General features: G+C 44.6%; 1 protein-coding gene across 1 annotated transcript in view; it reads right to left on the bottom strand.

Moving 5' to 3' along the window:
• The window catches only part of LOC308325184 (uncharacterized protein), a gene marked incomplete at its 5' end in the record, with an annotated part of 279818 nt that overhangs the window by 19448 nt on the left and 234677 nt on the right, over window positions 1–25693 (bottom strand). Inside the window, 3 exons of the mRNA XM_080777607.1 lie at window positions 1651–1743; window positions 2530–2666; window positions 3574–5681. Coding sequence (XP_080633733.1) covers window positions 1651–1743; window positions 2530–2666; window positions 3574–5681 — 2338 coding nt within the window. The remainder of the gene's footprint in view (window positions 1–1650; window positions 1744–2529; window positions 2667–3573; window positions 5682–25693) is intronic.

The raw sequence follows: 25693 nt of genomic DNA, 5'->3' as shown, positions 1-25693 counted from the left end.
TGACCATTAGTTTTGTTGTGTTTTGAGGATATCTTGAAACTTTATTCCAAAAGAATATATAAATATTTAGATATTTATTAAAATATTTAGTTTAGTTAACTTGAAATTGGTGACTATTTCAGATGGTTTTAACAGTCACAAAAACAATATTGGATTTCACAATTATCTAATTGTATCTCTGCAATTTGGACAAGCTCAATGGACTCCTAGACCCCAAAAACATAGGGTTAGACACAAAAAGTACTTGTCTAGGATGAATAATGAAGGAGTTAGGCTATTTTAATGGTTTTTAGGCCATCTTGGGACGCCATCTTGAAAATAACACCTTTCGGGTGGTCAAACTTTGGTAAACTTTTAGTATGTTATTAAGGACACCTAATACTACATAAATCAGTTGAGAAACCTTTTGTTACAATTTTTTTAGGGTAAGGTGCTTTTTTTTCATATATTTACCCGCCTATTAATACTCAAGACATGCAACGGTGCATCTACATTTTTACTTCTTGTACGTCATGGAATCGACGCAAAAACATTTATTTTTAAATCAACTGTCTTTTGATTAAGCATTTTGTTATATACACAACGGCTACACACATTGTAAGCGTATAGATCAGATGCACTTTTGAAAACCTTTATTATTGTATTAAAATAGATTAAATGCCTAAATGTGTCCCAAACCGCCCCCTAAGGTCTTCCACTGCTGGCCTGCTCGCTTTTCCAAACAAAAAAATGGCAACTAAAAAATACGGGGAAGCAGCTTTTTGCTTCTACGGGCCGTCGGCATGGAACAAGCTCCCACTGTACCTTCGTCGTCAGGCAGCCTCTGCAGACATTTTTAAAGCTCAGCTCAAGACCCACTTCTACAACATTGCTTTTAATTGATCTTTTATTTTTTATTTTTTGTTATTCATGTCCTCACTGTATTGCATTACTGCTTGTTTTTTAATGTTGTTGCCTTGCTTTTCTTTTATTCTCCATTTTTCTGAAAAAGCACTTTGAGCTGCATTTCATGTCATGAAAGGTGCTATACAAATAAAGTTTCATTGTTATTATATTATTAAATGGATTAGTTTGTCTAACTGGCGCTAAGCCCTAACACCGCATATCCATCACGCAAGGCTGCAGTCCGCGGTGCAGAGCCGTGTCAGAGCAGCTGCAGGTAGTTAGTTAGGGGGTTTCACGCTGCAGTGACTTGCTAAAGGGCACAGGGGGCAGCGTTGGCCAACCTGCCACCCACACACACACACACACACACACATATACATACACACACACTGTAAAAACCTTCCTTGAAAATACATCATGCACATGACAGTGTGACGCTGAGACCAACCACCATGACAACAGTTTGCATTGTGACGGCGTGGCACAGCTTTTCTTAACCCATTCTGACCTGAGATCAGATTCTAAAAATGTCTTCTACATCCTGACAGTTTTCTGAAAAAGCTATGATTCTATGTCAGTCGTTCTTCGATTTTTCAAAAATAGCAGACTTACAAGCTCGTAGCGCGCCACTCGGTGGTGCGCTATGAGCTTGTAGATCTGCTATTTTTCAATAGCTAAAGCATAGCATAATGCTAACACCAAAAGGGGTTCCCGACCAGAATAGGTTAATGAAACATCTGGAAAGGAGGTTGTCTGTCCACTCACCTCCAGCTGGTGTACCTTGCTCTCCAGAACGACCTCCCTCTCCTGCTTAGCCGCCAGCTGTGACCTCACTTCCTGTAGCTCCTGGTCTAGTTCCTGAAGAAGAAGGAAAAAAAAGAAGAAGCAAAACCGAGACATTATTTATTGCCGGCTTTGACAACGTTATCTAATGAATGACAATATGGACAATGCTGAATTAATCCATTTTGGGGCGGGTTAGCATTGTGTTATGATTTATAGCTATTGAAAACTAGCAGACCTACAAGCTCATAGCGCGCCACCGAGTGGCGCGCTACGAGCTTGTAGGTCTGCTGTTTTTGAAAAATCGAAGAACGACTGACATAGAAACATAGCTTTTTCAGAAAACTGTCAGGATGTGGAAGAATTGTTTTTAGAATCTGATCTCAGGTGAAAATGGGTTAACCCATTCTGAACAGGAACCCATTTTGGTGTTAGCATCATGTTATGCTTTAGCTATTGAAAAATAGCAGATCTACAAGCTCATAGCGCGCCACCGAGTGGCGCGCTACGAGCTTGTAGGTCTGCTATTTTTGAAAAAAACGAAGAACGACTGACATTTGTAGAATCTGATCTCAGGTCAGAATGAGTTAATCAGACCAGTGTGTGTCCAGTGGAAACCTCGAATGAATCTGATCTCAGGTCAGAATGGGTTACGACGCAACAATAAGAAGCCTGCAGCCCAGTAGCTATAATATTGCTTAAGGGGGAGAGTTAGTGTGCCGCCTGATTTGACAGAAAGTAACACTATAACTTAATTTCGGTCAAATTACGCGGAGCACTTGGACACATCAAGCGGAGCACCAAAGCTCCGCGACACACAGGTTGGGAAACACTGGGTTAAAGTGAGGGTAAATGACTGACGTTGTGGTGGTTGCGGTGGCTCATGGCCTGGCTGCTGAGCTGGAAGCGCAGCGCCTGGATCTCCTCCTGGCCCCTCTCCTGCACGGCCCGCGCCTCCCGCTGAGCCTTGTCCAGGTCGGCCTGGAGAACATGCATGGCTGCCAACGGACCAACAGGGAGATTACAGTTATATTACAGTTATATTACATGCATGGCTGCCAACGGACCAACAGGGAGATTACAGTTATATTACAGTTATATTACATGCATGGCTGCCAACGGACCAACAGGGAGATTACAGTTATATTACAGTTATATTACATGCATGGCTGCCAACGGACCACAGGGATATTACAGTTCAAACTACAACTCATTTAAAGATGGCTGCCAACGGACCAACAGGGATATTACAGTTCAAACTACAACTAATTTAAAGATGGCTGCCAACGGACCAACAGGGAGATTACAGTTCAAACTACAACTCATTTAAAGATGGCTGCCAACGGACCAACAGGGATATTACAGTTACAACTACAACTCATTTAAAGATGGCTGCCAACGGACCACAGGGATATTACAGTTCAAACTACAACTCATTTAAAGATGGCTGCCAACGGACCAACAGGGATATTACAGTTACAACTACAACTCATTTAAAGATGGCTGCCAACGGACCACAGGGAGATTACAGTTCAAACTACAACTCATTTAAAGAAATATATATACCGGTATGTACATTTCCGTTAACTGAACGAAATAAAAACTAGAAAAGTAAAAAGTAAAATGATTTAACTAACTGAAACTGTATTGTGTGTGTTTACAGAACTAACTTAAACTAACTGAAATGATAAGACAAAAATGCCCGTAAATGTATTTATAAACTTAATCTGTAACTGAATCGAAATAAAAAATAAAATGAACCACTCACAAACAAAAAAAAACAAAAACTAGCAAACCTGCTCTAAAAACTAAACTAACCGAATCAGATTAGTTTTGTTGTTGGTCAAAAAAGAACTAAAGAACACAAATGATAATGAAAAAGTCCCAAACTTTGTAAATCGTAACCTTGCAGCAGACCCTGCTGGTCGTGGCACTGCTGCTGCAGCTCCCGGTTCTCCTGCTGCAGCTGCTCCATGCTGGAGCTCAGCCTCTCGGCCTCGTGCGCCGCCTCGTCCTCCAGCTCCTGCAGCTTGGACGAGAGGCCCTCCCAGCGCAGGCGCGCCTCCTCGTTCTCGGCGGTCAGCATGCACAGGTGCACGCCCAGCTCGGCCGTCTCCGTGTTGGCCCGGTGCAGGGCCTTCCGGGACTCGCCGTTCTCCAGGCACACGGCCTCGTGGCGGAGCTTCAGGTCGCGGAGCTCCTCGCGGGAGGCCGTCACCTCCGCGGCCAGGCCCATGCGAGCGCGCGCCTCGCAGTCGCGGTCGCGGCTCAGCGACTCCTCGCGCTCCTGGGACTGGAGGATCTCGTCCACGTGCCGGCGGTTCAGCTCCTCCACCTGCGCTTTGAGCTGCTCCGTCAGGAGGCGGAGGTCGTCCCGGGAGGCCTCCGACACCTCCTGCATGGCCTGGGCCTTCATGCGCTCCTCGGCCCCGCCCAGCAGCTGAGCTCGGAGCTGCACCACCTCCTCCTGGAGCCTCCGCACCTCCCTGACGTTGAGCTCCAGGTGGGCCTCGGTGACCACCAGCCTGGCGTTGGCCTCCTTGGCGGTTTGGTGACCGTCGTGGAGCTTCTCGGTGCTCTCCGCGGCTCCCTTTTCGTTCTCCACCTCTCCACTCGTGCCGCTCTCCTGCTCCTCTGGCCTGGCGGCCCGCTGCAGGAGCTCACATTCCCGGGTCTGGTCCCTGAGCTCAGCCTCCGTTCCATGGAGCTTGTCCTGGAGCTCCACTTGGCCCCGTTGGGAGATGGCCAGGTACTTGTCCAGCTCGGAGGCTTTGGCCGCGGCCGCGTCGAGTTCCCCCCGAGTCGTGGACAGCTGCTTCTTCAAGGAGAGCTGAGCCTCCAGGAGGTCCCTGTTGTCACGCTCGAGCCTTTTGAGCCGAGCGTCGCAGGTTTCGCTCTGGACGAGAGATTTCTGGACCGTCTCCTCCAAACGCAGGTTTTCTTCCAGGAGCTTCCACTCCCGGTCTTCGACGCTCATACCGGCGGCGTCCACCCGGCCCTTCAGGTGCTTCTCGGACGCTCTCAGGAAGGCGAGCTGGTCCATCATGGCCGCCCTGCTCTCAGCCATCTCCCTGGTCGTCTCCTCGCTCCTCTTCACTGTCTGGAGTAATTTGCCGTTTAGCTCCATGAGAGTGGTGCATTGGGATTTGTAGTCTTCAAGGTTTTTGGTATGATTACAATTACAGGAATGGACTTCGTTGCCAGGGACAGCTACACACAGACTCTGTTTCTTCTCCGTCTGCTCCTCTAGATGTCTAACTCTCTCAGAGCGGATCAATAGCTCTCTCTCGCAGTTCTCCAGATGCTCCGTCAACTCGTGGACCTGGCTCTCCAGCAGTTCATTTTGGCTGCCGCTGGTAAAGAACCTCCGCTCTACGTCCTCCCGTTCCTCCTGCAGTCTTCTCCTCAGCTCCTCGGCCTGCCGTTCTCTGCTCTCCAGTGAACCTTGCAGGTTCTGAAGCTGAGCTCTCAGGTTCCCCGTCTCCTTGTCCTTCAGAGTAAGAGCCCCTTGGATTCGACCCACGGCGCCCTGGAGCTCCTCCAGGCGCTGCAGCGCCCCCTGCTGCTCCTCCCGGGCGTTGGCTTTCACGTCGGCCAGTTGCTCTTCGCTCCTCCTCGCCACGTCCTCGCGGATCTTGAGCTCCTGGGAGAGGCGCTCGGCGTGCCTCGCCCTGTCCTCGGCTTCTCTCCTGACCTCCAGCCTCTCCTCCTCGGTGGCCTTCAGCTTGTCCAAGAGCTCCTGGATCTTCCAGGCCGAGTCGAAGTAGCTGGCCGTCTGCTGGCCCTTCTCGCTGAGCGCCCCGTCCAGCTTGGAGAAGAGCTCCATGTTTTTGTTCTCCGCCGCGGTCAGTCGAGCTTGGAGCTCGCAGTTGATGGCTTCCCTGTTGGCTTGAAGGTGATTGGCCCTCTCCTGGTGGCCGGCTTCAGGGACAGACGACGGACTCTGGTCCGGAGAGGCCCTCTGGGCAGCCAGAAGCTGCTCTTCGAGGTCTTTGACCACGCCTTTCAGCTCCGCGGACTCTTTGCCGAGTTCCCGCACGCGCACCAGAAGCTCCTGCTGCCGGAGCTCCGACTGGTCGAGCTCGATGCGAAGGTCTTCTGCGATGCTGCAAGGGGAGGGTTCCCCCAGCTCCCCCAGGTCACCCAGGAGACTGTGACCCAAGTCTGGAATGGGGAGGAACTCTTGTGCCTGGTGAAAAGAAAACAGGGAATAAAGCACTTCTAGTCATACAGAGACATACTATAATTATACTGATCGCACAAATCAAGTTTTAGCACATTGAAACTTGCAGCTATAGCACATAGCAAGGAAGATAATATACCAATATTGGGTTCAAGGCTCAAGCGTGCGTGCGTGCGTGTGTGCGTGCATGTGTGCGTGTTTGCGTGCATGTGTGCGTGTGTGCGTGCATGTGTGCGTGTGTGCGTGCATGTGTGCGTGTGTGCGTGCATGTGTGCGTGTGTGCGTGCATGTGTGCGTGCGTCAGCTTACCAGGCTGTTGATGCTGGAGCAACGAGTGGGAGGTCTCCAAAGGTGAGATGATGAGATGGCTCCTAACGTTCTCCTGAGATGAAATAATAAAAAATAAAAAAAGGTTTGTAATATACAAAGAAATCATATTTGCCATCTTACTTAGTGGATTTAAAGTCCCAAGTTAAATGCCACAACAATGTTGAAATCTGGTAGCATCACATAAGATTCTCTTATGAATCACACACACACACACACACACACACACACACACACACACACACACACACACACACACACACACACACACTCTCTCTCTCTACCGGATTCTATTCTGAACCACGTCATTTCATCTCACTTGAACACACGCAGGGCCCTTTGTCTAAGACAAATTTCTTCCTCGGGAGACAAATAAGAAAGAACCTTGAACCTTGAACCAGAAGATTGAAAGAGACCCTCCACTCATAAATTGTGTTTTTATTTGGTTAATGTCTTGATGCCCAAATTCTGGTGGATCTTAATTCATAGGATATGGATTACCAAAATAATGAGGGCAAAAAAACAGAGAAAGGAAAAAGGTGCTTTAGAGCTTAATAATGCCGTTTATTTCTGAGCATTTAACCCATTTTGGTCTGGAACCCGTTTTGGTGTTAGCATTACGTTGTGCTTTAGCTATTGAAAAATAGCAGATCTACAAGCTCATAGCGCGCCACCGAGTGGCGCGCTACGAGCTTGTAGGTCTGCTATTTTTGAAAAATCGAAGAGCGACTGACATTTTTTAGAATCTGATCTCAGGTCAGAATGGGTTAATCAGACCAGTGTGTGTCCAGAGGAAACCTCGTATGAATCTGATCTCAGGTCAGAATGGGTTAATAATGCCGTTTATTTCTGAGCATTTAAACCACGTCCATTATGTGGACACGTGGAGCCGAAAAGAGGTCCCTAGGAGTCACCTACCTACTTGAGGTGGTTGTTCACACGCTGTGAAGTGTTCAGAGCTTAGAGGAACTATCATTGCTGGAGTTCTAAGGAACGTGAAGTGGGTAAACTAGTGTGTGTGTGTGTGTGTGTGCGTGTGTGTGTGTGTGTGTGTGTGTGTGTGTGTGTGTGTGTGTGTGTGTGTGTGTGTGTGTGTGTGTGTGCATGTGGATGCGGTACAAAAATGTACACACTCTGGTTGCCAAAAAGACAAGTGTGGCAACACTGAGAAATAATAATGGGGAAGTTTGAGAGGTTTTGAGAGGTGCTAACATGAAGAATGAGGCCCTGCACGCACACGCACACACACACACACACGCACGCACGCACGCACGCACGCACGCACACACACACACACACGCACCAACACTGCAGGATCGCAAACCCTTGCAGTTGTGCTTTGAAAAAAAAAAAAATTATACAAAATAAATAGCCAAGCTTAAGTTGTGAATCTCAGGGCTGTCAGATAATTAAGTGTTAGTTGAGGCTGTGAAAACACCCCGACGTCGCCGCCATTACAAATCCTGATTAGTTCCAACAGCGACTCACTCAACTTACACGTTTACCTCAATTACAGTACTTTATAAATCTCCTTCAATTCATCTTAAAACCCTGTGGTGAAAAACTATTATCTTTTACTGTCTCTATTGAGCACCTCTTCAATCACCGGCTCACTCCCCCCCCCCCCCCCCCCCCTCCCTCCCCCCAACGTTTTTCTGAATAATGAATCCATTAAGACCTGCAACGCATCTGTGTTAGCTTTTAACCCATTCTGACCTGAGATCAGATTCATACGAGGTTTCCACTGGACACACACTGGTCTGATTAACCCATTCTGACCTGAGATCAGATTCAAAAAATGTCAATCGTTCTTCGATTTTTCTAAAAATAGCAGACCTACAAGCTCGTAGCGCGCCACTCGGTGGCGCGCTATGAGCTTGTAGATCTGATATTTTTCAATAGCTAAAGCATAACATGATGCTAAACACCAAAATGGGTGCCCGGTCAGAATGGGTGAACCATTATTTTAGAACTTCAACTGTTGAGAAATAGCAGATCTACAAGCTAGCGCGGTACAGAGTGTCGCTCCGCTACGAGCTTGTAAATCTGCTCGTGAAATCGTGTGAAAATCTTTGAATATGTATTATTTCACAGCGAATGTTTTAAAACTCAAATATTTGCATCTGATGGGGTCCCTGGAACAACATATTTACAGATGGGGTATATAATTACATATAGTTTTTGAGGTCTTTGACATGAAATAGTTTGAGCAGAAAACAGAAAACTGTCATTATTTAGACGGCATTTGTAGAATCTGGTCTCGTGTCTAAAAACTTTGAACGCATAACCCGACATTTATTCCATTGTCTTTCCACGCATAATATGCTAAACCCGCTATTTGTTTAATGCGTTTAATTCGCCGTTGTTAGACGGTTATTATGAAAATCTGCTTTTGTCGCGGACATTGTGACGAGGCCGGACACGTTATGACGATGACGTAACCGGAAATCAACCAACCGCCGGCTTGCAAGGGCTTCTGGGAAACTGAGTCCTCCAATGCAAGGGACAATCTTTGCTCAAAGCTGTGCTCTTTGTCTGTGACCCTGGGATCACGGAAGTGGCTTTTTTTTTGTCGGCTCAATAACAAATCATGGGATTGTTTTCAAGCGGATTTTCATGGATCAAAGGCGCAAATACTTAAACAATCCCGGCAGTCACGCTATCCTGTCAATTATACGATAACGCGTGGAATGTGTGTTTTTTTTTTTTTATTACATTTTTATCCCACGATTTTGTAACCCAGTTTTTCTTTTCACCCAGTGCCAATTATCTAAGTAATCCTGGGCGCTACACTTCCTCTGCCAACCTGGGGGGGCAGCGGACTGACCTCATGCCTCCTTCTATGCATGAGGAGTCCAAGCTGCTTCTTTTCACCTGACAGAGGGGAATTTCCCTGGCCGGACGTAGCGCGTGGAAGGGACACGTTTTTCCGACCAGTTCCTTTCCCCTCCATCAGGCGCCCTGGCTGGCCAGGGGGAGGCAGTTTAGAGACCAGGATTACAGCATGTTTTTGTGAGGTTATCTACCCTATAGGGGACACAGGGAGAACATGCAAACTCCACACAGAAAGGCCCTATCGCCAACCCCCGCCTCGGTACTATGGGCACTGATGACGCGGAGGAGGAAACACGCCGCCAGTGCCCACAGCGTCCCCAGGGACATTCGTGGAATGTGTTTTAATGGGTTAAAGCACATTAGTGTCTTTCTTCCTTCCCTTCGCCCACTAGCTTCTGAAATCTCCGCGTGCTGCTCCACGCTCCACGCTGCACGCAACACGACGAGACAACGAACGACGCAGCGCGTAGACCTTGGTTACCTCGCAAAGGTCGGCCAGTCCGCGTCAAGGTCGTGACCCCTGGCCGCCACGTCGAACTGGATCTGGTTGAGCTCGTAGAGGTGGTTGATGATGTCAGCGGTGAGGTGGGACGTGAGGAAGGGGCTGCGAGCGTAGTACCAGTCACTGCCAGAGAGAGAGAGTAGCGCTGTCACCATCATGGAATTCTACTTGGCAATTAAAGGGACACTTCACCCTTTTTGCAAAAAAAATATATGTTAATGACGTTTAGAAGCTTTAGAACACTTTCCTGGGGGTCTTTATGTGTGTAATATGTGGTTTTATATATTTTAGATTGTAGCAGTGAGACCAGTGTCTCTGATGTCATGGACACTGGGCTCACTTCCTTCCTGGACTACATGTTGTCTCAGTAAGACAGCTCTCCCCCCTATCCACAAGGAGGAGCAGTGCACCAAATAATTATGGGAATTGTAGTCCAGGAAGGTAGTGAGACCAGTGTCCATGACATCAGAGACAACAGGCTCACTGCTACAATCTAAAATATCTAAAACTACATATTACACACATAAAGACCCCCAGGAAAGTGTTCTAAAGCTCCTAAATGTCATTAACATATATATTTTTGCAAAAAGGGTGAAGTGTCCCTTTAATTGTCATGCAAATAATTATACGATATTCCTTGATGTTACATTACATTGATTACATTTTTATTCTATCTAGCAGCTACTGTAAATAGCAATAACAAGTGCGTACTGCATCTGAAGAGATTACATTTTAGTAGTACTGTGGCAGAAGGAGTGAAGAGTGAGGGCCGATTCATACTCCTATTTTACAGCTGTTTCGGCGCTGTAGTGCCGAAATGATCTCGGCTTGTCGGAAATTTTCTGTAGCACCGAAGAGACGACTTTAGGACGGTACCCGGCCGCCCCCCCAAACCTCAAATGACGTCAAATCGTAGGCTCTACAGAGCCGAACCGACTTTTATTCGGCTCTAAAATTGGAGTATGAATCGTCCCTGACTCTGCCATTCCTGACTTGAGTGACTTCACCCCCATTTCCCCAGCTTGTCAATGAATTCACAATTTGACACCATCCATTGAGAACATTATTTTTCTCCTCCTATACATTTTAAACCTAATTCATCCAGTGTGAGCAAAACTGTGGCTCATAGTTCCACTGTTTTCTAGTACAGAGCTACAGTGTGCTGGCCTGTATATGAGCAATAGTTCCACTATCTTCTATTACAGAAAGTGTGCAGTATGAGCCATGGCTTTACACAGTGTGGCTCCCAAACTCCTTTTAGCTCAAGTCCCAAAAGAGAGACTCTAAATGTTAATAATTACCGGTATGTTACAGTATCATCTGAGGCTGCTGGCCAAAATCAAGTCTGTGCTATCTTTTAGTGATTTTGAGCGGGTTATACATGCCTTTATATCTACGCGGTTGCATTACTGTAATGCCTTGTACGCTGGTTTAAACCAAGCCTCCCTTGCTCGACTCCAGCTAGTCCAAAACTCAGCCGCTTGTCTGCTCACAGGGACTCGCAGACGTGAGCATATATCACACCTGTCTTGGCCTCCCTTCATTGGCTCCCTGTCCGCTTCAGAGTGGATTTTAAAATTCTTCTATTTGTCTTTAAATCTATAAATGGTCTGGCTCCTCTTTATTTGTCTGAACTTATTGAGGTCTATACTCCTACTAGGTCACTGCGGTCTGAGGGCCAGCTAAACCTCAGGGTCACAAAGAAGACCCGCTTGAAGTCCAGAGGCGACCGAGCCTTTTCCGTTGTAGCCCCTAAACTTTGGAACGCACTCCCCTCCCACGTCAAATCGGCCCCCTCCATCGAGACTTTTAAATCTCGCCTAAAGACCCACCTCTTTACCTTGGCTTTTAACCCCGCTTGAGTTCCTTCGGTCCTTGTATATGTTGTATATAATGTATATTGTCTCATTTGTTTTCACTGTTTGTACTTAGTTTTCTCGCTGTTGTTTTTCTGTGTGGTAGCTGTAGTGCATTTGTTTTTATTTTCTCCTGTACAGCACTTTGTAAACTCTTGAGTTTTGAAACGTGCTATATAAATAAAGTGGATTGGATTGGATTGGAGTATGTCACCCCGGGACCCACGCTAGTGAAAATAGCCAATCTACGAGCTCACAGCGTGTCACATCAAACATTTACCCGTGACCCATACAAATTGGTCCGCGACCCAAACATGAGTCCCGACCAGGGGGGCAGTCAGACAGATATTTTGTGAAGCCACTAAGGAAATGAAAGTTCATATAATGGCCTGTTGTGGCGCTGTCATTGGGCTCAAAAAAACCGAAGAAGAAGAGGGGAAGTCCCGCCTCGTTGTCTGGGCCAGCCAATGGGCCAGCTGGGCCCAAACGGATCTAGAAAGATGGCGACTTCCATTGCAAGGACTGACAGGCTATCATTTTACGTTCATGTTAGACCCGCGGAACGCTTTGTCCATATTTTTTTACAGTCTATGGTCCCGGCCACATTGTTTGTGAGACACTGGGGTTTAGCTCACGCAGTACAAATGAGACTTTACACCACTGTAACCTTGTGCAGTACAGCAGTTAATAGTCCCCCATAACTAAACGTGTGTATGCTATGATGGTGCTTGCTTGTATTTGTGCTTCCAGGCAGTCGTCCTCTCTCTCACCTGGTGACCTTGGGGTTAATGAGACACTGCTGCAGCGTGTCGGCCAGGCGCTGGTGAACCAAGGAGTACCGAATGAAGGCCCTTCCTTTTCCCAGAGACGTCTTAAGCTGAAGACACACACACACACACACACACACACACACACACACGCACACACACACAACATGAATTAACCCCTGGTTCCAATGTTAACATGTCCCATGTGACACCGTGACTTAGCAGTTGTGAGCAGAACGTGGCTGTGTTGTTGAACATATAGACGGCTTAACGTCCAACAAAGTTACACGACTGACCCACCCAGGTGACGGCAACACTGTATGAAAACGCCTGTCGGGTGGTCGTTAACCCATTCTGACCTGAGATCAGATTCATACGAGGTTTCCACCGGACACACACTGGTCTGATTAACCCATTCTGACCTGAGATCAGATTCTAAAAATGTCAGTCGTTTTTTCCATTTTTCAAAAATAGCTAAAGCATAACATGATGCTAACAATAAAATGGGTTCCCGTTCAGAATGGGTTAAAAGTAGATTTCTTCCTCTGTCATTTCCTCGTCTTTCTAGTTTAGTTCAATAATGCCATGCTCATTTTGTCCTACAGTGCATAGCCTACTGCAGGCCTGGACGACTAGATTTAAAAGACATTTCGGTGCTGTTTTTCTACTGAAATGATCGATTATTTGTCATGGAGAAATCCCGTTATTTAACCTGCATCTCTATGGGAGAGAAGGACATGTTGGGACGGGACTTAGCGAAGTTAAAAATGCCAAATGTGCAGGCTCAGCTCCTGGGCTTTAAATACGTGGCGCTTCCATTGAAAACAATTCATAACACACTCAAGACAAAGGTGGTCACCAATCTGAGAATCCCATCCTCAAATATTGGGGAAAAAAGCGACCCCTGTTGTTCCTCGAAATGTGACGCGAGGCAACAGTCTGTCTTGAGAGACTAGGTGGGACACAGACTAGTGATGCACCGAATATTCGGCCGCAGAAAATATTCGGCAGAAAATGGCTAAAAATGCATTTTCGGCCTATTCGGTTTCGGCCCGAATAGGCAGAAAATAATATCACCGAATAGTGTATGCAATTAATGCATTCAAAATAATGAATAAATGTTTTATGGACCCATAATAGTGATTATTATTTAAGTTAAGTTTTGCCATAACCATTTATTTTTGCCATAAATCAGGTAGCTTTAAGGTACGGCCATGACAGCAATGGTAGGAAAAAGTATATATAATATTAATCATATTCAGATATTCGGTATCGGCCAAGAATTTCCCTTTCGGTGCGTCCCTATACAGACTCTAACTTCTGCTTCATAAAAACTGCTAAGAGGGTAAAAACAGGAAAAAGCAGTTTACATCAGGGTCCTCCATTTTCAACCCATCAAGACATTTAAACTAAAGACATACAAATATAATATACACATCTATGCAAAAAAAAAAAAGAATAAACCCTTTGTCCGTTATTGTGCCCCTCTTCGCCCCCATTGGTTGCCGTTTCATGGCTGGACAAAAATCCTTTCACTCCATCCACTACCATTGAAATAACATGTTTTTCACGTTGCTTCGTATTGATATTCCACATGAATTCAACTCTTATTTTAAACTTGGGTGTCAGCGAAAAATGAACATCACAGGTGAAGGCAGCATGGTGAGACTGGGCCATATCATGTTTTCAGTTTTAAGCTAATTCAACATAAACAAGGCGGAACCAGGGCGGAACAAAGAGCCAGCTGGTTAGCCAGCTGGTCAGTCAGGGACCAATCAGAAGGCTGAGAAATAAATGGTGTGTCATGGATTCCCCCCTCGGGGACACAGCTTATAGTTGTGGAGCTACAGTATATATCTGTAGCCACTAGCCCATTCTGACCTGAGATCAGATTCATACGAGGTTTCCACTGGACACACACTGGTCTGATTAACCCATTCTGACCTGAGATCAGATTTTAAAAAATGTCAGTCGTTCTTCGATTTAAAAAAAATAGCAGACCTACAAGCTCGTAGCGCGCCACTCGGTGGCGCGCTACGAGCTTGTAGATCTGCTATTTTTCAATAGCTAAAGCATAACATGATGCTGAACACCAAAACGGGTTCCCGGTCAGAATGGGCTAGACCAGTGGTTCCCAAACCTTTTCACTTCCAAGGACCCCCAGTTTGACATGCATTATTAGTCTAAGGACCCGTATCTCTGGGACCCCCCAATTTATATTGTAAAAATCAATGTTAATGTAATTCTGAAACCGTTTGGTTCCATTTGTACACTCTCAGGCCCCTTTTCCACCGGTTGGTTCCCAGTGGGAACCGGTTCAGTTCTTTTCCACCGGTTGGTTCCCAGTGGGAACCGGTTCAGTTCTTTTTGGTTTTTAGTCCATGAGCCAGAGCTCCAAAATTGAAACGTTAATTATGAATTGAGTGTAGCAAAACCATACCTATATTAGATTGTCATCACCATTAAACTTCCCCAATTGAGTACTTACACGAAGACAATGATTTATTGTATTACAAATTTAACATTTTTAAATATGCAAATGACGCATTATGTAGGAAAATATGCAAAATAATAAAAAATATGAAAAAGCTACTACTGTGGAAGGGTTATCATGTATTAATTTACTTGTAGTGATCCTATAAACAATTTAATATAGGGTATAGTTTGCCCACCAATTTTGGAGCTCTGGCTCATGGACTAAAAAACTAAAATAACTGAACCGGTTCCCATTGGGAACCAACCGATGGAAAAGGGGTCTCAGAGTTACAGACCCATTAAGGGTCCATTTGGTTCAATCAGAAAGGCTGACGAATGGTGAATTGCAGCCGCCCGCATAAGTGCTCTTTGAGAACGGGAAGTACACAGAACATGAAAGGAAGGTAGTGTGCACACACTGTACTGCACAAACAGTATGGCATGCAGCGATGCTGACCTTTCCCAACAGCAATAGAGGATGTACACACCATTATTGTGAAACTGCTAACTTGACAATTAAAGCAGAACATCCCAGTTCGTTTAACCCATTTAGACCCGAGGACGAATCGACAGATGCCTTCTAAAAGGTTTCTATGTCAAGTCGTTCTAAAAGAATTCCATTATCAAAGACCCCCCCCCCCCCAAAAAAAAATATGTAATTTGCCTGCCGACCCACCACCTGAAAAAAGGTCCCGAACCCCCTCAGAAGCAAAAGATTTGACTTAAAAACGTTCGCTCTGAAAGAATATATTTATTCAAAGATTTGCGGCACATTTTCAAAGATTTGACAAAACAGCAGCTCGAGTGCCGCGCTGTGAGCTTGTAGAGCTGCTATTTTTCAAAAGCTGAAGTAGAGTAACTTAAAATGCTTAAAACACCAAAAGGAGTTCCACGTCCTGACCGGGTTAAGTTGAAAGGCCAATTAACCCATTCTGAACGGGAACCCCTTTTGGTGTTAGCATCATGTTATGCTTTAGCTATTGAAAAATAGCAGATCTACAAGCTCATAGCGCGCCACCGAGTGGCGCGCTACGAGCTTGTAGGTCTGCTATTTTTGAAAAATCGAGGAACGACTGACATTTTTTTAATCTGATCTCAGGTCAGAATGGGTTCATCAGACCAGTGTGTGTCCAGTGGAAACCTCGTATGAATCTGATCTCAGGTCAGAATGGGTTAATGGCGACTAGACACCACGTCGCAGAGTGTCTGCCTGTGAGCCAAAGCTGCCCAATAACAGATGGGACGGATTTAAAGTAAGGGAGGAGAATCAAAGATATAGCATAAGGACACCAGCTGGGGCCTTGAGCATATAATATCTATAACTGTGGCCTGAAAGAAACAGTGTTAGGAATATGGTGTTTAAATTAAACACCAGCTTGTGGCAGCAGCTCTTGCACACCACTTAACCCATTCTGACCTGAGATCAGATTCATACGAGGTTTCCACTGGACACACACTGGTCTGATGAACCCATTCTGACCTGAGATCAGATTTTAAAAAATGTCAGTCGTTCTTCGATTTTTCAAAAATAGCAGACCTACAAGCTCGTAGCGCGCCACTCGGTGGCGCGCTATGAGCTTGTAGATCTGCTATTTTTCAATAGCTAAAGCATAACATGATGCTAACACCAATATGGGTTCCCGTTCAGAATGGGTTAAGGCACACTGCTCACAACGACTAGTAATTCACAGTTAAGTCATCGTTGGGGTCCAATATAATTAGACTTGAAAAAAGCTATATTTGAAAACTTCTCGAATATATATATATCAATGAACTAGAGAAATATTTAGTGTAGTTAAGTAATTATTATTCTAACTAAACACCAATGGCATAAATTGATCCAATTAATCGTAAAACTAAATATAGGAAATAGGAATAAGTAGTTGTATTGTGAATTGACAGATGATGATTGTATCCCCCTGCCCATAATGACTACAGGTGTAAATAAAGAGATGTCTGGTGGAATTTAAAAAATAGTGCATTGTCCCTGTAAAACTAATCAATAAATAGCCTATTCTAAAGTCCCTGAGAGAAGAAGGCCCCCCCCCCCTCCCCCCTCCCAAAAAATATATTTTCTACAAAACACGAAAAGATGGAGAAGTTAAAGCATTTCATTCTGTGCTTTTTGGTGTTGTCAATTCTATTGCACAACAATAATTAGCATGAAACAGAACAAAAAAGAAGTGGCTAAGAAGGCGTCACTCAACAGAACAAACAGTTCAATACTAGGATTGCTCAATAACTATGATTATACGGAACTAAAGGCTATGATGAAAGACACACGGGTTACGGGTAAGTAAGGCCACTATACTCTGAGCTCACCAACGTGGCGTTGCAGGAGAGATGGTCCGAAAGAAACAGGAACTATACGAGTGAACTACCGTCACTGAGCCTGACCCGGCAGACCTGAGGATTAGTTACACATGCAGTCACTCTCTGGGGGCGTGGGCGGGTGTGTGTGTGTGTGTGTGTGTGTGTGTGTGTGTGTGTGTGTGTGTGGGGGGGGGGGATTACCTCAGGGATGGACTTGACAAAGCGGATGCCGTCATTAGCTCCTTTGATCTTAGCCAGGCAGTCACAGAAGTAATCCCAGTAGTCCTTCCTCTGTCCCAGAAAGGTTGTCTTCTCTTTCTGGTCGAACTGGAGGACAGACGGACAGACGGACGGACGGACAGACAGACAGACAGACAGACAGACAGACAGACAGACGGACAGTCAGACAGTCAGACAGTCAGACAGTCAGACAGTCAGACAGTCAGACAGTCAGACAGTCAGACAGACAGACAGACAGACAGACAGACAGACAGACAGACAGACAGACAGACAGACAGACAGACAGACAGACACAAAACATTAGCCAGCAAGATCCTCTGTTCAGTGTCATGGATTGTCCCTCAGGACTGTATCTGTAGCCACTAGACACACATGAAAAATAATTGTGATAATATTATGTATTGTGATACTGCTGGGAAAAAAATATTGTGATTGTATTTTTCCATATCACCCACCCCTTATCTCGGTGAATATAGATGATATAGATTCAAATAGGTGTCCTATACCGGACACCAGGGTAACATGTCTCAATACAAGAGTAAAGAGACCACCTCTGAACAATGACCATTGCAGAGGTCCTAGTTAGCGTTGCATTAACCAACTCGATCATATGGATTGGTTAAAAACAATTTGCATTCATTACAATAATCATTGGTTGTAGCTTCAAGGCAAGGCAAGGCATGGTTACCTCTATAGCATATTTCAATAACAAGTAATTTACATAAACATAAAGCATTGAGATGTGGTTTTAGATTGTAGCAGTGAGCCCAGTGTCTCTGATGTCATGGACACTGGGCTCACTTTCTTCCTGGACTACAGTGAGCCCAGTGTCTCTGATGTCATGGACACTGGGCTCACTTTCTTCCTGGACTACAGTGAGCCCAGTGTCTCTGATGTCATGGCCACTGGGCTCACTTTCTTCCTGGACTACAGTGAGCCCAGTGTCTCTGATGTCATGGACACTGGGCTCACTTTCTTCCTGGACTACAGTGAGCCCAGTGTCTCTGATGTCATGGACACTGGGCTCACTTTCTTCCTGGACTACAGTGAGCCCAGTGTCTCTGATGTCATGGACACTGGGCTCACTTTCTTCCTGGACTACAGTGAGCCCAGTGTCTCTGATGTCATGGACACTGGGCTCACTTTCTTCCTGGACTACAGTGAGCCCAGTGTCTCTGATGTCATGGCCACTGGGCTCACTTTCTTCCTGGACTACATCTAGGACAAATAAAGAGGATAGAGCACGGAGGTGTGGCCCCGTCTCCTGCGGGAGGTTTGCACATGCTCAGTGTAAACAGGAACTGCGACGATGGAGTGTTTTCCAGCAGAGGTGCTATAGATAGAAAGCTCATAACTTGTGATGTAAATAATGAGATCCAGAACAGTTGAGAATTAAACAGCAGTCATCCTCTTCCCTTTTCAATTGCACAACAACCAAATGATGCACAAACTATTCATGGGACTTTTAAAATACCGATGAGTCATGACAGCACTGGACCCAGTTTCATTATTGATGTGTCGTGGTTGTAGTTCCCAGTTCTCATTTCCTATCAATCCAAGTTCCCTTTCTTCAAAACACAGTTTTTACTAATGACACATACATTTTCCATTTGACATGAAAAGAAAAATGAAAAAACCTATGACTAACTATGAACTGTAAAGCACTCGATGTATGTCCTGCCTGTGAAGCACTTTGAACTGCAACGCTTATGAAAGGTGTTATATAAATAAAGCTTATTATTATTATCATCATCATCATCTCTGGGACCCCAATGTATATTTGTAAAATCAGTGTACAAATGGAACCAAATGGACCCTAACGGGTGAGTTACAGACCCAACATAAGGGTCCATTTGGTTCCTAACTATCATTTAGCTGGGGGGACCCCCTGGAACTCTCTCAAGGACCCCTAGGGTATTACACGACCCTCGACAGTGGGTGCCGGGCCAATGAGGCACACCATGGAAGGACGTAGACGTAGGGCCCGCACACCGTTCTAAAGGGCAGTCCGTACCGTCTCCGACCATCGGACTTTTCGTCGGAAAGCTCCGGTAACAACTACAACATTCCTCCGAATTTTTGTTCTGAAAGCTGCAGCGCTCCCAGATGTTGTTGTGACTCGCCGAATTCTACTTCGGAGAAAAAATAAAAGTCTGATCTTTCCGACGAAAAGTTTGGTGGTCGGAGACAGTATGGATGGACTGCCCTTTAGGCAAAGGAATTGCTTTATTACGGTCAGTCCATCAGGTCAGTATCGCGGTATTGTTCCTTATAGCCATCACCGATTTCAGATTGCTTCTGTTGCATTGCCTTCTATTGTTTTACACTGACAACATGCATTACACATTATGCACTACATTAAAAAACAATAATGGATTGCATATAGTGCTTTTCTATGAACAGAGTGCTTACTCAAAGCGCTTACAATGGTGCATTCATGCATTGGGAGGTGAAGCGGTGAACAGTCAACGCCAGCATCATCACTTCTAGTAACAGAAACCTATGAAAATCTGAGAACTAACAATCGTTACCAAGACATTTCTTCACCAATATGTTTCTGAAAGGTGTCTAATAACTGTACTAAAAGATTGAAATTCAACTCCCGTGGGAAATTTGAGTTATTAGCATAATATGTGACCATACCATTAACGTCCTATATAAGGCAACAAAAACGTCATTAGTTTTGCACAAAACAAAACACATTTCTGACGACACATCTGGTTTCCCCGCACCAAGCTTCTACTACAGTGAATGGAAAAGTGACTGATGTTAGTCTGCCTCAAACGTTACTCTTTTACCTGCTTTTTACTAACACTAACATTACAAAGATGCTCCAGAACATACTTTAATGCTTAGTATGAGCTGAGGTATAAAGTACAGCAGCCTTGTGTTCCTAAAACAGAAAGATTGGGTATTGGGTAAGACTGACGTTATGTATCTTTCAGGACCTTTCACTGCTTTGTCTCAACCATTACTCAATGGCTCTGGTCTCAGCCACCCGCGGTGGATATTTTGACATTCCGTTTTTTTATGTTGCCACTACTGTTGGAGCAGCCATAAACTACACAAGTTTATCCTGATGTTCTGGAGCATCTTTGTAATGTTAGTGTTAGTAAAAAGCAGGTAAAAGAGTAACGTCTGAAGCAGACTAACATCAGTCACTTTTCCGTTCACTGTAGTAGAAGCTTGGTGCGGGGAAACCGCAGATGTGTCGTCTCCGCCTACAGGAAATATGTTGGCTGCGACCATGAGACCCGTTACGGAATCGGTCTGTATCACATGCTACTTAAAGAATGATGACATTTGGTATGGTCACATATTATGCTAATAACTCAAATTTCCCACGGGAGTTGAATTTCAATCTTTTAGTCCATGGTGGCAAGCTACCACGCGAGGCACCGACCAACTCATTGGAGGCAATGTGAGGTTCAGTGTCTCGCCTAAGGACACTTTGGCATGTGGACAGGAGGAGCTGGGATTCGAACCGCCGACCCACAAATCATTGGACGAATGGACGACCTGTTCTACCTCCTGAGCCACAGCCACCACTCATCACAATCCATGCACTCTCATTCACCCATGATCCTGACTTTCACAGCTCATTGTATTTTACTTTGTTACTGTTTAACTTTGGCCGTGCGTGTACCTCCCTTATCCTGCAAGTCAATCCTCACGGCCTAGTACCAAACAGGCAACACAGCAGCCAGGACCACTGAATGGACAGCGGATGATATGAATGGATGTTTTTGTCTTCGGTTTCAAATTTCTCCACGAACCAACCCAGAAATCCCATGGGGATCTACCAGTCGATCTTAAAGACATTACCCACCCCTGTTCTAGAGACTGCAGGGACATTTCTTTTATCTATCTATCTATTATCTAGACAATAATTCTACTACTACTTGTTGCATATCCGGTCTAGAAACAGCGGACATGGAAACGCTCTTCTCTGTCCACGTATGTACGTGTGAACATCTCTGGATACAGTTCTTTCTTTAGCAGGCGGGCTCTACTCCAGCTGCCACTGTTTACATTTAAAATAGAAACCAGACGTCCATGCCGATGCAACCTTACAATGGTTTTAAAAAGCCTGTGGAAAAATCTTGTCTTGTGAACCTTGGCAAACCGAATATTTGTGTCTTTACAAAATACATATTTTTCATATATGTTTTTCAGTTGCATTTTCAGAGTTTTAAGATTTTACAATGCTATCGTTAATCCCACTTATTTAATAATCATGACATGAAATGTACAGTACATATCGTCCCGTCCCTGACACAAACAGCCATTTTGGGCCTCAGTAACACGGCATATCATATCATACCTGTAGAAGGTACTCCAGTTTGTAGGAGAACTTGTGCAGGTTGGAGCTGTCGTCCGTTATGGGCTCACCGCACTCTCTGTGTTCCTTACCCAACTCTGACACGGCATCTAAACAGAACAACAACAAAGACCAACGTGTTAAACAACAATATAACACAACACATGCGATGTACATACAGTATACTGTACGTAAACATACATACTGTACTCTTGCATAGAGAAACACAGGCCTTCTGTTTCTCTGTGCTACTTGTGCTACTTTCCAGACACATACTATAAAAGGTACATATTATATCATATAGTAATGGCCTGCCCTACACAGTTAAATTATTCATAATATAACCTCCTCACGTCACCAGAGGAAAGCCTGGTCTGTGTTTCTAAATCGCTGCGTGATCTGGTCTAGGCCGGATGTAAGATAAATAATAAACTCTTATTCCCGTTTGTGGTTTCCGGGTTTTTCGGCGTTGCTTTGTTTTTGTCCCCCCCCCCCTGTTTGTTCTTAGTCTCACCAGTCGCTACGAGTTGGAATGGAATATGAAGATACAGCACCAAACGAATTATTCCAAAACGTACTTGAAGAAACAGATTGATACGCTGCAGCAAGGGTTTCATTGGGTATGCCCTAATATGACTTGATCACAGGGAATCATGGGTAGTGGGTACTTCTGATTCCGTTTTGTAGTTTCCTGCCTGGAAGTGTTGTTTTCGTCGACTAATACTAAGACGAAAAATGTTCGTCCACTACCTTTTTTTCACTGGCGTAAACTAATTGGAAACTAAATGAAAACAAGCTATGATGACTAAAACTAAGACTAAATAATATTGACGATTTCGTCAACCAATAAAAACTAGACTAAAATGTTAGGAAAGGGACTAGTGGACAAGAGACCCAGTATAAATAAAAGTAATTTTACACTTGGTTTCATGCTGAAAAATAGCAGATCTACAAGCTCACAACGCGTCGCAGCGTGACACGTTGTGAGCTTGTAGATCGGCTATTTTCAGCAAGTGTAAAATCAGTCATTACGACGGCATCAAGGCTAACACTAACACATTCCAAGTGACTAAAATGTGACTAAAACTAAATTAAATTTCATTCCAATGACTAAACTAAAATAGAAATGTGCTGCCAAAAACAACACTGTTGCCAGGTTGTCGACTACAAATCAGTGACTACAACATGACGTAAGTTACCATCCACTCCTGACCGGATCATGAACCCATAAAGGAACGCTGCCCAGGCTAGTATTCAAATGGGCCCGGTTCCATTTGGTTCCATCATGTACACTCTTCAGATTGTTGGAAAAAGGAAAGGAAATGTACTATGTTTACCCTGCAGGGTAACTGGACTAAGCTCAAGAACTTGTTTACAGCCAGGTCCTGCTCATATAGAACATTTCATGGTAGAGGTTCAATGCCTTGCTCAAAGGGAACTTCAGCGGTGGTAATTTTAACGTGCCGGTCCGGGGATACGAACTAGTGTAACAGTATTATATAATTACACAAAATAGGACACAAATAAGTGCTTTTACCCGATTCTCCATAGTTCACGTGTATAGGAATGAGGTGGGTGTCTTTGTTGAATTCTCTGTGTAAACATGATAAGCATTGTACTTTGTAAATTGATTTATACAGTGTTTGTCTAACCCTGTTTAGAGAGGAGTTGTTGCACTACGAAACTAACGTGGAGACGTGTCTTTGTTATTCTTTGTCAGGTATGTTATGTTCTATTATTTGTTGTGTTACTGTCGTCTAGCTTCTGTACTTCCGTCTTGGAATGAGAGAGGAGTTAATTGTTGCACTACGAAACTAACGTGGAGACGTGTCTTTGTTATTCTTTGTCAGAATAAAGAGAGGTTTCCAAGGACAGTTTTGGGTCCGTCTCATGTCTATTCTACTACACAACGCAGAGAGACAGATTACACCGGTTACACTAGCGACCTTCCGATATCAAGACCGCTCCGCAAACCGTTCGGCCACCGCTGCCTTGGTATTTTACTGTGTGTAGACTGTATGTATGAATACTGTATAGTGGAAGGAAACCTCCATTACCCCGCAGGTCTCTGATGATCCTCTGCAGCTGATTCTCTCCGACAGATACAGAGGCCATTGTGGGGGAAGGGGTGGTGGGATGAGGATCTGGGCTCCCAAAATCCTAAAAGAGACAAAATAACGATACACATTTATATTTAAATGTATCTTAAAATATGCACAAAAACCTAAAGATCATGCACTGCATGCCTGGAACGTGCACACACTAAGTAAACATCAGCTAGCTGAAGCTGTAAACTAAAAGATGTGTCCCTTATTGAACTATTGACGACACTCTGTTCCTTATTTTTGGGAATCAAAGACACACATCCTATGAGTTCAAACAGCTAATATACATGCTGTACAGTACAGTACAGTAGCCTACTATAATACAGGTTGTCCATCACTTAAATACACTAGACTGAGCTGAGTTGTATCTGTTTACTGTAAACAGATACAAGCCCATGACTGCTTGAGGCTCAGCTATTTTTCGCTAATGTTCACTGTTCCCCCCCCCCCCAGGCCAGAATATGGATGCTGGCCCGGGGTTCAAATGTGTAGTCGTTTTAGCATTATTGCACCACTATGCATTTCACACACTGTTAATCAATCAAAAAGTGTTTATAATAATAATATACAAAAACGGCACATTTTTTTCTGGGAAATAAGGTATTTTTTCTTAGAAATAAGGTACAGTGTCCCTTGAAATTCAGGTAGGCCTAATGGACAACTCCTAGCTACTGAGTAGCCTACAGATTTGGCTTCTGATAAATAGAATACATCTTTCATTGAAATTGTAACATGGTAAATGAAATACATTCGAACATATATAATCTTGAATGTCAGGATTCGATGTTCAAATTGTTATTTCATGTATGTATGATGTATCCATACTGTAACAGGACAAATCTAATCCCAGAGATTGCTTTATTTATATAATAGACGAGTTGTGTTCGTTTAACCCAGCACATTTATATAACAGTTATAGTGCAGAAAGACGGTCGCCAAATGTTCGCCCTGAACGCAGGCAAATGTACAAATTAAATATTATGTCCATGAAAACATGACAGATGACACTGAATCGAGCCAGATGGCCAGTGTCAACAAACTACACCACCACCACGCAGACAGACCCATGCGATGATTGCTCAACCGCTATACTGTGCTACAGGATTCCCCACTGACGTCAACACTTGTTTACAGTACATCTGCCGCCAATTAACTATTATGTGGACGCGGTTTTTGTGTTTTTTTATACCGTTAATCGATATCTATAAGCATTTATAGAAAATCAACTTGGCGTGTGCGTTCGCCGAAAGGGACAGCCTGCCTGTGCGAGGACAACATGCACCTGTTATCGCAAAGGCTTTTTACATTTTCAACGCTTTTTTTGGCTTCATTTTAAGATCATTCCTTACGTAAAACCTGGTATTTCAGTAGCCCGAACCCGGAAAAAAAAGAAACAACAACAACACTCGGACATTGACGTACTTGTGGTGCAAAAATGTTCCCGACAGACAGTCCCAGATTGTAATGGTTTTGTGTTACTTACAGGCAGGAAACAAACGTGCTAGCACCTTGTGGGGGCGGGCTAGCGCCAGAGCTGTGTGGACCACAGCGAGGGGTGGGCGTTAGGGGGAATGACTGACACGCCGAATGGTTTATGTATGGCGACCACCGGCTGAGAGCCAGAGAGAACCCAAGTTAGGTTGAGGAGCACTATAGGAAAATGCAGTTCACGTTCACGTAGCCATGTGGTGTAAAAAAAATTCTAAAAAAAAATAATTAAAATAATAGTAATAATAAATAAATAAATGAACACAACCTTTTTAAGAACTGCAGGCATCAGATGTAGAGTTGTTGCTGGCCCCGCCGGCTCCATAGTATAGCCCATATGCAGATCTAGGTGATGATCCAGCCTTCTCCATATCGTAGGCCTATGATTATCCATGGGGTTAGATGAGGTCAGAGCGAGGTCGCGTGCTACGCATCCGCCTGGGTGACGGCAGACGGCAGACTGATGGGGCTATAGCGCTGGCGCTTAATGCTTTGGCATGGAGGGGAGGGGGGGGGGTCAGATCAACATAATGCAATGAATTCTGTACTGGGCCCATATATGGAGAGTGTCTTGAGTGTACAGGGTTTGATGAGGTCAGATCAACATTATGGA

The sequence above is a fragment of the Protomyctophum bolini genome (genome assembly GCF_963924005.1).
Source record: "Protomyctophum bolini genome assembly, chromosome: 12".
Classification (NCBI taxonomy): domain Eukaryota; kingdom Metazoa; phylum Chordata; class Actinopteri; order Myctophiformes; family Myctophidae; genus Protomyctophum; species Protomyctophum bolini.
The sequence above is the reverse complement of the archived record's forward strand: the minus strand, read 5'-3'. Positions and strand labels throughout refer to the sequence as shown.